General features: G+C 42.2%; 1 protein-coding gene across 3 annotated transcripts in view; it reads left to right on the plus strand.

Annotated features, from left to right (window-relative positions):
* The window catches only part of CNST (consortin, connexin sorting protein), a 118,736-nt gene that overhangs the window by 67,850 nt on the left and 38,544 nt on the right, over positions 1-12,342 (plus strand). For 2 of the 3 annotated variants that reach the window (XM_040451874.1, XM_040451875.1), the window contains exons 3-4: positions 4,790-4,840; positions 7,186-7,391. In XM_040451874.1, the coding sequence (XP_040307808.1) occupies positions 4,790-4,840; positions 7,186-7,391 (257 nt within the window). The remainder of the gene's footprint in view (positions 1-4,789; positions 4,841-7,185; positions 7,392-12,342) is intronic. The other variant, XM_040451876.1, reaches the window with a different exon arrangement.

The raw sequence follows: 12,342 nt of genomic DNA on the forward strand, positions 1-12,342 counted from the left end.
ATTTACCTATAATGTGTCTAAATGTGGCTCTCCTTGACTATAGATGCTGGAGAGGATGTGGAGAAATGGGAACCCTCTTGCACTGTTGGTGAGAATGCAAACTGGTGCAGCCACTCTGGAAAACATTGTGGAGGTTCCTCAAAAAATTAAAAATAGACCTACCCTATGACCCAGCAATAGCACTGCTAGGAATTTACCCAAGGGATACAGGAGTACTGATGCATAGGGGCACTTGTACCCCAATGTTTATAGCAGCACTCTCACCAATAGCCAAATTATGGAAAGAGCCTAAAATGTCCATCAACTGATGAATGGATAAATTGTGGTTTATATACACAATGGAGTACTACGTGGCAATGAGAAAGAATGAAATATGGCCCTTTGTAGCAACGTGGATGGAACTGGAGAGTGTGACGCTAAGTGAAATAAGCCATACAGAGAAAGACAGATACCATATGGTTTCACTCTTATGTGGATCCTGAGAAACTTAACAGAAACCCATGGGGGAGGGGAAGGAAAAAAAGAAAAAGAGGTTAGAGTGGGAGAGAGCCAAAGCATAGGAGACTGTTAAAAACTGAGAACAAACTGAGGGTTGATGGGGGGTGGGAGGGAGGGGAGGGTGGGTGATGGGTATTGAGGAGGGCACCTGTTGGGATGAGCACTGGGTGTTGTATTAACACCAATTTGACAATAAATTTCATATTTAAAAAATAATAAATACATAAACATTAAAAAAATAAATTAATGTGGCTCTCCTTGAATTTATTGTGCTTGGAGTTTGTTGAACTTCTTGGATGTGTAGGTTCATGTTTTTCTTCAAATTTGGGACATTTTCAGCTATTATTTCTTCAAATATACTTTTTTTTTTTAATGTTTATTTTTGAGAGACAGAGTGCAAGCAGGGGAGGAGCAGAGAGAGCGAGGGAGACACAGATCCAAAGCAGGCTCCAGGTTCTAAGCTGTCGACACAGAGCCTGACGTGGGGCTTGAACCCACAAACTGCAAGATCCGAGCTGAAGTCAGATGTTTGACTGAGCCACCCAGGTGCCCCTTCAAATATACTTTCTAATGTATATTTTTTGATAGAGAGTGCAAGCAGGGGAGGGGCAGAGAGAGGGAGACAGAGAATATGAAGCAGGCCCTGTGCTAACAGCATCGAGCCCGATGTAGGGGTCGAACTCACAAACCATGAGATCATTACCTGTTGGCCACTTAACCTACTGAGCCACCCAGGCACCCCACTCATATGTGGAATTTTAGAAACAAAACGAACAAAGGAAAAATGGCAAACCAAAAAACACTCTTTTTTTTTTTAATTTTTTTTAAACATTTATTATTGAGAAAGAGAGACAAAGCAGGGGAGGGGCAGAGAGAGGGAGACACGGAATCTGAAGCAGGCTCCAGGCTCCGAGCTGTCAGCACAGAGCCTGATGCGGGGCTCGAACCCACGAACCACGAGATCATGACCTGAGCTGAAGTCAGACACCCAACTGACTGAGCCACCCAGGTGCCCCCAAGAAACACTTAACTATAGAGAACAAATTGCCCGTTACCAAAGGGGAGGTAGGTGGGGGGATGGATGAACTAGATAATGGAGATTAAGAGTACACTTATCATGATGAGCACAGAGTAATGTATGGAACTGTCGAATCACTATATTGTACACCTGAAACTAATATCTTAACTATAACGGAATTAAATAATTATGTGTCAAAATAGAATTCAGGTGGTATGATAAATTGAATAAAACCTCTCAATCAAGATAATTCTTTTAATTTCTGGCCCAAGGTAGTTCAAATAATTTTTTTAAAAAACCCTCAGTAGGTGCATATAAACTCTGGTGTTGATTTTGGAGCTTGATGAAGTTGACAGGTATCAAGTTAGGGCCTATGAGTTTGTCACCATCTGCATCTACTTATAAATAGTATCATCAAATTGCTTAATGCGGAGTTTTAACTGTAACTCATTTGACTTTCATAGATGAAAGTTAAATAGAGTTTTATGTTCCTGTCTAGATGTATAGATCCATATCTGGCAAAACAAAGTTTTATTTAAATGGAACCATCTACATATACTTTGTAGCAAAGATGAAATTACATGTTGCACAGTATATGTTTTTGTTTGGTTTTGCTTCTTAACTACAAACATCCTTACCAGAAAACTTTTATGTATCAGAAGGAATTTTTGTACTAAATGCGATATATTATTACACTTAATTATTTTTAAGAAAACTTGTGTAAGCCTTATGTGACATCACAAGTAATGACATCAAAATTATTTTGAAATCCAGCATGTTGGACATTGTCCCATTGTCTCCAGGCCTGCAGTGTATCTGTCCTGAAATCCATGAATCCCTGGTGTGTGAGGGAATTTGTTTTTCTCTTGCTTTTTTTTTTTTTTTTAATTATTACTATTTTGTATTTTCTACCTAGTTTACCAATGTTATTACAGGAGCTTTGGGAGCTGGAAACCTACCCTGAGGGTTGTTTTTTGTTGTTGTTGTTGTTGTTGTTTTAAGTAATCTCTACACCCAGTGTGAGGCTCAAACTCACAATCCGAAATCAAGAGTTGCATGCACTGAGCCAGCCAGGTGCCCCTCTCTTACTGTTTTGTTTTGTTTTGTTTTTTAATGTTTATTTATTTATTTTGAGAGAATGTGAGCAGGAGAGGGACAGGGAGACAGAGAGAGAGAGAGAGAGAGAGAGAGAGAGAGAGAATCCCAAGCAGACTCCATACTTGCTTGTTTTCCAAATACTCTTATTTCTTTGATGTCAGATGGTTTTTATTATTATTATTATTATTATTAATTATTTATTTTTTAATTTACATCCAGGTTAGTTAGCATATAGTACAACAGTGATTTCAGGAGTAGATTCCTTAGTGCCTCATACCCACTTGGCCCACCCACCCCCCCCCCCCCACACACACACACCCTCCAGCTTGTTCTCCATATTTAAGAGTCTCTTATGTTTTGTCCCCCTCCCTATTTTAATATTATTTTTGTTTCCCTTCCCTTATGTTCACCTGTTTTGTCTCTTAAAGTCCTCATATGAGTGAAGTCGTATGATTTTTGTCTTTCTCTGACTAATTTCACTTAGCATAACACCCTCCAGTTCCATCCACGTAGTTGCAAATGGCAAGATTTCATCCATTTTGATTGCTGAGTTATACTCCATTGTATATATACAGCATATTTTCTTTCTCCATTCATCCATCGATGGACATTTGGGCTCTTTCCATACTTGGACTATTGTTGATAGTGCTGCTATAAACATAGGGGTGCATGTGTCCCTTCGAAACAGCACACCTGTATCCCATGGATAAATGCCTAGTAGTGCAATTGCTGGGTGGTAGGATAGTTCTATTTTTAGTTTTTTGAGGAACCTCCATACTGTTTTCCAGAGTGGCTGCACCAGCTTGCATTCCCACCAACAATGCAAAAGAGATCCTCTTTCTCCACATCCTCACCAACAACTGCTGTTCCCTGAGTTGTTAATGTTAGCCATTCTGACAGTAGACCGTTTTATTATAATATGTCTTAGGGAAGATCTTTTTAGGTTAATCCTTTTGGGGAACCTATAAGCTTCGTAAACTTGGACGTCCGAATCTTTCTTTATATTTGCAGAGTTCTTAGTCACTATGTCTTTAAGTTAGCTTTCTGCCCCCTTGTCCCTCTCTTCTCTTTCTGGGACTCCAGTAATGCGTGGGTTGTTTCTCTTAATTGTTTCCCACAGTTCACATAAGGTTTCTTCATTCTTTTTTCTTTTCACCCTTCTGACCAGGTAATTTCAAATGGCGTATCTTTAAGTAAGTTCACGGATTCCTTCTTCTGCATGGTTGAATCCACTGTTGGAGTTCCCTATTGAAATTCAGTGCATTCAACTCTAGGATTTCTGTTTGATTTTTATCATGGTTTCTATTTCTTTGTGTTAAACTTCTCATTTTGTTCATACATTATTTTCCTAATTTTGTTTGTCTATCTGTGTTTTCTTATAGTTCACTTAATTTCTCTAAGAGGATTATTCTGAATTCTTTGTCAAGCAGTTCATAGATCTCCATTTTTAAGGGCCTTTTATTGAATCTATTAGTTTCCTCTAGTGATGTCATGTTTCCTTGATTATTTGTGATCCTTGTGGACTTGTGTTGGTGTCTGCACGTCTTTACAGAATGGCTTCAGCAGGGAAACCCTCCACTAGTCAGACTCTCCAGAGACTCTGGGTGGGCCATATGGTGATGTCCATGGGCAGGCTTGGTGCTGGAGTCCTCAGGTGTGCAAATCTGATGCCTGGGTCAGCAGGTAGACAGGCCTGCTGCCAGGGTCCACTGGGATAGGCCTGGTGCTCGAGTCCATGTGGGTGGGCCTTGGATCCTGGGTCCATGGAGGTAGGTGAGGTACCAGGGACCATGGGGAGTGGGCCTGACAACCCCGTCTGCAAGAGCCAGCCTGACTCTGGTGCTGACTGGGAGCCGGTGTCCATGGGACTCAGCCTGAAGCCGGGTCAGTGAGGGGTTGCTTGGACCTAGGGTGAACTGGAGCCTGGGTCCATGGGAGCTGGCCCAGAGTCTGTGGTCATGGTGGCCAGCCTGGCTACATTTCTTAGAAAACGACAGAATCACTATGGAGACTTTGAATGTTTGAGATGGTCAGATTTAGGAGGAATCTGAAGTCTCATCTGGCCAGTCCCTTCATGTTAAAGATGAGGAAACCACAATATAGAAAATAAAATGTCTAATCCAAGGTCACTTGGAAAAATAATGACAGAACTGATGTCTCTTGCTCCTATTCCAGTGCTCTTTGATTTATACTACCCTGTCCCAGCAAGGAATGTTATCTTAAGAGGTAAGTTTTGTAATTAAGTCCTCTCTAAAACTCATGATCTTCAACCTTGGTAGATAATCCTTTTGTGGTATGAGCCTTTCAAGTTTCCCTGACATCTTAACCCAAAAGAGCCCAGTTCTTATTTTCCACTCCCTCCCTATACTTGGTGATTAACATACTATATTCTAATTGTTGACATTACCCTTCCGTTACTCTTGGAATCTTTAGACTTATATATATGCTTTTGGAACTTTTGTTGGTTTTGTTTTATGACGAATACTCTTCTTTCTGTTGTAATTTCTTTTGGTGGCTACATAATTTTATTTACCAAACTATTGCATGCTGACAAATAATATGTATCCACAGCGTATCCATAACTTAGAAAACGAATCTAGCGGGAAACATGACCATTATGAATCCACACTGTCTAACTAATTGAGGTGATCATAATGCATGTTTCTATTTCCATTATCTGGGACCCTGTTTTGACCACCTTTAGGTAAGAGAGTCCTAAAATCTGTCCTTTTTCTTTACGTTTGAGAATCTTGTTCTTCTCTGGTAATACTCTTCAAGGGTTTTACTTAACTCCCCTTTACTGAAAATGACCATGATCTAATTCCAGCATTTTTTCAAGGAGGAAGCACAGAGTAATGTTTGATAACTGTGTGGGAAGAATTCAATCAAGAGAAGTATAGAATTTGGGAGGCTGGCTTTATCACAAGTCTGTATCAGATTAAATGTGTGTTGGCGGGGAGGGACAAGGGAAAGAAATAGTAGTTCTCTATGGAACGCTCCTCTTCCCACCTCATCACTACTGTCATTCCATTAGAAAATCAGAAAGCAGAAGGATCATCCATGTTTTCACAAATACTGTCCCTGCACAATGGCAAGCCATCACTAAGTCTTGTATTTCCAGATTCCAAATGATATAAACTTCATAGAATTTCTAAAGTATAAGGAATCATCCTAGGTGACTAATTTTAGAAATCACAGCACTTGGAATTTTCGTGCTGAAGATCTGCTGATGATCTAACAACCATGGCCCATAAAATAATCCCTGTGGTGCAGGAGTTGCGATCTAATGAAGATGAGACCTTTCACCACTCACTGTTACACAGTCCAGTGTAATACAGGGCTCCGTACAGGATTCAGAGGAAAGTAAATGTACCTTGGGCTGCTGCTATAGAGAAATACGTGTATCTTGTTAGGGTAAAACACAAATAGGCATAGTTGGGAGAAAAATATTCCAGGTGTTAGAATCTGTAATTGCTCAGAATGGCACAGAATATGTTACTAGGAAGATGAAGAACAGACCCCTCTGGCTAGAGCATTGGGTTTATTTACATTTTTTTAAATGTTTATTTATTTTTGAGAGAGGGAGAGGGAGACACAGAATCCAAAGCAGGCTTCAGGCTCCAAGCTGTCAGCACAGAGCCCAACGCGGGGCTCGAACTCACGAACCACAAGATCATGACCTGAGCCAAAGTCAGACACTTAACTGACTAAGCACCCAGGTGCCCTGAGCAGTGGATTTATTGAGAAGGCAGTAGAAGACTGGGTTCTGGGCACACTCTGGAGAGCTTGCAGAGGGCATCCTCAAACGTGGTACCCACACTGACTTACTGAGAAAGATCGTTTTCAGAGGCCAATCAGCTGAATGTACAGATGCAAACAGTCGGTTCAATTTGAATATGAAAATCAAAACGGAGACTGAGATTTCAGTGAACGGTCAAGTTATAATGTGTAATGATTAAATTTGTGAAATTTGGTACATCGTTTCAGGAACTGGGGTCAAGCATGTATTCATTGATCTTTTTTTTTTTTTAAGAAATTCATGTTACTTAACTTGTTTTTATTATGAAAGAATTTTCCATGGTCATTAGATCTGGCATCTGAGTTCCTGCTGTTCTCCTGGGATCCAGAAGTAGTTGTAAAGTTATCAGACCAGAGTTTAAAGAGGAAGGCTTAACTTCTTTAGCCATTTTATATGATAAGCGCATTTACCTTCCTATTTAATTCTGTTTTCTTTTGAGCAAGCCAAGACTTCCAATTACAGCTAATCCGTTTTTCCTTTGGGAGAATCAAGTTTTTGGTCAGGTTTTAACCCACATTCTTTCCTTTAGAGCTCTTTTTATTAACACTCTTAATTATAGTTCTGCAAAACAAAAAATGATTTATGTGTGTGCTAACAGAAGCAATTAGAGGATGACACAGTTTCATGAAGTCAAAACCTTGTGGTTCTAGGCTTTTTTTTTCATATAATTAGTTTTATTTGAAAATTGTATGGCTAACAGACATAATTATTTTAAGATATTCACCATGGCGAAAATTTATCCTAACCTAGGCATTTTATTTACTTCTTAAAGGACTTTCTTCAGGAGACACCACACCTTTAATGCACGAAAACGTGCTGAGTGCATCCACGCATGCTGTTAGTGACGATGAGTCTGCAGAAGTAAATGCTAATGATCCAGCAGAAGCCTCGAAGCTAGTTCTTCCGTATCTGTTCTCACTTATCCGAGGTGAAGTTGAGCAGGTGGATTCAAGAGCACTTCCCCTTTGCCTTCACCAGGTACTCCATTACACTCTTGCCTTCCGCCCTCAGCATTTATAATCACGTAAAATGCAGTTCTCTGCGACTGATTCTCCCCCACCTGTCCTTGGTGAGCCCAGGAGGTGGCCCTGCATCAGTGGCTGGTGGGAAATTTAGCATGCGACTACTGGTGGCCACACATGGGCTATGAATGATCAATCTGTTCAAATAATCACTGCCTTCCTTTATTTGGTGAATAAGCTGTGTACGAATAGGAGTCTGTGTAGCAAGTGCTTAGTAAGTACCACCTAGATGCCAAAAACTCTGCTAGACTCGGGGGGAACACAGATTCCTTAACAGAGTATGTCCTAAAGAGAGCCACTGTGGAGTAGGAGCAACACTTACAGAGATAAATAATTGTAGAAGCGTGTACTAAGTGTAGACATATATCTAAGATTCAACAAAAGCACAACACGTGTGATTAACTTTGTCCTGTGGGCATTAGCAGAAAAGAAGGTGACTCTTGAGCTGGGTTTTGCGGGGTATGCAGGTGCTCACCAGGGCGAGCTGGTTCAGGAAGACAGATCAGCTCCTGCAAAGACATGGTGGAGATGTTGTTGGAGATGAAGACGGAAAAGAAATGGGATAGTGGGGGGCAGGGAAGCCTTGCTTCTAGGGGCTGGGAGTCTTTAGTGAGGGGAGTGCCAAATCAAATTTGAATTTTAATGTTATTTATTTTTTTTTTTTGAAAGAGAGAGAGACAGACAGAGTATGGGCAGGAGAGGGGCAGAGAGAAGGAGACACAGAATCTGAAGCAGGCTCCAGGCTCTGAGCTGTCAGCACCGAGCCCGATGCAGGGCTCGAACTCATGAACCGTGAGATCATGACCTGAGCCAAAGTCGGACGCCTAACTGACAGAGCCGCCCAGGTGCCCCTCAAATTTTGATTTTAGAAAAATAACTCTGCTGATGGTTGGGAGGGTAAGTTAGGAGGTGAAGAGCCTGGACACTGAGAGGCGTTCCAGACAGTAGAGAGGAAGCTTTTTTACACAAGAGCCCATTCAGAAAAATGAGATATGAGCTGCATTTTATTTTTCCTTTAAAGTGAAAATAATAAAATAATGGAGAAACTGAGACTCCCTCACAAAACAAATTCCTTATAATTCTGGGGTCAGAATTTGTTTTTTCCATTCAGAGCATCTGTTTTTGGAACATCATGAGAGAAATTTGAACATAGCCGGTATGTTACATAATATTATTTATTGCTCTAATTTCTTGAGACTAGTAATAGAATTTTTTCTTGGTTTTTTTTTTTTTTTTGACTGTTTATTTATTTATTTTTGAGAGAGCAAGCAGGGGTGGGGCAGAGAGAGAGGGAGACAGAATCCCAAGCAGGATCCTCTCTGTCAGTGCAGAGCACCATGTGGGGCTCGAACTCACGAACCGTGAGATCATGACCTGACCGAAACCAAGAGTCAGATGCTCAACTGACTGAGCCACTCAGGTGCTGCCCCCCCCCCCCCCCCCCTTTTTTTTTTTGTCTTTTTCTTTTTGGTAATAGAATTGTAGGTTTTGTAGTATATAGCGTCCTTGTTCTTGAGAGATACATGCCCAACTGTTTGGGAGTAAAATGACATAGTGCCCATATTATGATATTTTCACTTATCATGACGTATGACATTTCAGTAGGAAAAAGTATGTAAGAGAGGGAAAGACAGAGAAAGCAAATTTGGCAGAATGTCAACATTTGACAGATCTAATAAGAGGTAAATGGCTGTTGGTTTCACTCTTCTTTGAACTCTTCTGTAGAATTTTGATAAAAAGTTGAGGAAAAGGACATTTGGAGTAAAGAAGGAAATAGCAAATATAGTCAAATCTTTTCAAGTTTATGTCACTGGGCTGTTGTTTCGTTAAAGGTAAGAAGAATGTTCTTTTCTACTGCTATATGATCCTGCAGCCGAGGCAGTTCTAGGACTGCTAGACCTTGATCAGGCCTCAAGATTATTTAAAACAATTTTTAAGTTTGTTTGTTTATGTGTCTGTTTGTTTGTATTTTTATTTACTTATTTTGTAATCTCTGCACCCAGCATGGGGCTCAAACTCACGACCCTGAGATCAAGAGTCACGTGAGTGAGCCAGCCAGGCTCCTTTTACTTAATTTTTTGACGTCTCAATATAAAATTCCACCCCTAATCCCCCAGGAACATATCAGTTTCCTGTGTCCTGTAGGCCGTGCTTCTTACATGTCTGAGCAATCCGTCCTCCCCTGACAGAGGGGCTTAGGGGACATGGTGGTGGTTTAAAAGCGGGGCTTTGGGCTCCCCCACTAACAGTCTCAGTGGCTTTCAGTTTCTTCTGTAAATGGCAGAGGACTCAATGAAATAATGCATGTAAAAGCACTTGACGTAGTGCTTGGTACACAGTAAGAGCCAAGTAAATGCTAAGCATTATGACCGTAGCCTCACTGTCACTAATTCAAAGACCGCTTGCTTGGAGAGAAGGCTGGGGGTCAGCAGAGGCGCTGAGGCAGCAGGAGTCAGCTGCAGGGTGTGCTCGTCAGCCGAGAAGACTTGAGTCCATCGGCCTCCCAGGGGAGACACAAATCAGGGAGAGGTGGAGGCCATTTCGTCCATTTCAGTAACTCCCAGCAAGGCACATTGTGTCTTGCGCCTGGAATTGCTAGTTACTGACATTTTGCCGAATTTTCATGCCCCCCCACCCCCTACAGACACGTATTTGCCACTGAAACACCATAATTTTTAGGTATTATATCACATCACCCCTAAATACACACGCATGTGTTTCCCAACACCGTGGGTACCCCTCTGCGTGACCTGTATCAACCACAAGAAACGAGATGCTGGTAAAATAGTATTATTTCATGTACAGCCTGTATTTGAATTCTCCTCACGTTGTTCCACAAATGTGACTAGTTTTCCCCGAATCCAGGATCCCATGAAAGACCACACATTGCATTCGGTCGTCAAGACTCTTTAGTCTTGGGGCGCCTGGGTGGCGCAGTCGGTTAAGCGTCCGACTTCAGCCAGGTCACGATCTCGCGGTCCGCGAGTTCAAGCCCCGCGTCAGGCTCTGGGCTGATGGCTCGGAGCCTGGAGCCTGTTTCCGATTCTGTGTCTCCCTCTCTCTCTGCCCCTCCCCCGTTCATGCTCTCTCTCTCTCTGTCCCAAAAATAAATAAACGTTGAAAAAAAAAAAAAAAAAGACTCTTTAGTCTTAGGTGATCGGAAACAGTCTGTGCCTGAAAAGTTTTTTTTTAACTTTCGTAACATTGACCCTTATGAAGAGCCCAAGACTTCTTGTAGAATGTCCCATAATTAGGTTTTGTCTGATTATCTCTCCATGGTGTGATTCAATTTAAACCATTTTGGACAATGATTCTGCTTGGGTAGCATTCCATACCCACTTCTCTCTTGAACCCACTCTGGTCTGGCTTTTGTCCCCACACTCCACCAAAATGACGTTCTGAAGGTCGTAGGTGGCCTCCATGTTGCAAATCCAGTGGTCAGTCCTCAGTTTCCATCCTGCTGGAGGCATTAGAACCTTTGACAGGTTAATCACATGCTCCCATTTTGAAACACTTTATTTGCCTTTGGGACCCTTCCTCCTTGGCTTTCACGTCTTGCCTCACTAGCCATGCTTTCTCTGGCTCGTTTGTTGAGTCCTCCAAAGATTACTCAGTCTTCAGCATTGGAGCACTTCACTAGGCAGTTCTGAGCTCCAGACTTCAGTATCTGGCCTCCTGAGGTGTCTGCAGAGCATTTCAAACTTAAGATGTCCCCAATCAGACTTCAGTTTTTCTTCCAAATCTTCTGCTTTCCTAGTCTTCCAGACCCTTTTGTTAAACGGCAACTCCATCCGTTTAGTTGCGGAGACCAAATACTTTACAGCCAAATTTTATTTGCCTCCCCCCACATCCAGTTCCAGTCAGAAAGTGCTGCAGACCTATTTCCACATATGCCCGGAATCTGAGCCCTTCTTCCCTCCTTCATTGCCCCCACCCCGGTACGGGACACCGTCACATCTCACCTGGTTCTCGCAGTGAACCCCTCACTGTAGAAACCCTGTCCTCTCCCTCTTCTGTGTTATCACTGTCCTCCATACAGCAGTCATTGTGACCCATTGTGACTTCTCTGGGTCATGATGTGACATGTGTCACATCATGTCAGCCTCTGCTTGGAGCCCTCTCGTGGCTTCTCATCAGAGTAAAAGCTAAAATCCCTACGTGGCCTAGAAGACCCTGCACGGTGCGGTGCTGTTCCCTGGTACACCTCAGTTTCTGAAACTCTCCCTCTTAGTCACCCCTTTCCAGGTACACTTGCCTTCTGGTGTTTCCTCAGATATCCAAGGATGCTCTTGCTTCAGGGCCTCTGGTGTCTCCTTTCTGCTCTTTCTGAGGAAACCACTAGAGGCTGCACCAAAACAAAGGACTAAACCAAGGAGCAGGATGCGAGATAGCTGAAATTGGGGATCTTGCCTAGGAGAGAGGCGAAGGGAGTCTATAGGTGAAAGAATGTTCTAAGACGACAGCTTTGTACTGAGGAGAGAGTAACCAGTTCCGTTTGGAGGGGATCAGAATAGTCTAGGGAGAAACTTCTATATCATTTTCCTATTTCTGAGTATTTGCGGTACCTGAGTGTATCGAGGGCAGATTTAGACTCTTGGGATGTGTTTGGAGTTGTCTAAGTGACAAGTGCATGGAAAACTGTGCCCCCCCCCAAAAAAAAAAGAAAAGTGGGAGGGAAAAGGAAAGAAAAAAGTAACTCCAGGGGAAACCAACGGTTTTCAGGAAGGGAAAAGTAGTAAGAGTTTACTCTCTGGATAGGCTCAATGACAAGGTACACATTAGATGTTATGTACCCATAACAGGCTAACAGTGTGTGTGTGTGGGGGGGGGGGTGTCACAGAATGTGTACATGTAGCGTGTGTTTGCAGGGCTAGGCTGAGGGGAGCAAAAGACTCAGTCCTCATCTT

This window comes from Herpailurus yagouaroundi, unplaced genomic scaffold, assembly GCF_014898765.1.
Source record: "Herpailurus yagouaroundi ecotype Mexico unplaced genomic scaffold, PumYag 205, whole genome shotgun sequence".
NCBI classification, from domain to species: Eukaryota; Metazoa; Chordata; class Mammalia; order Carnivora; family Felidae; genus Herpailurus; species Herpailurus yagouaroundi.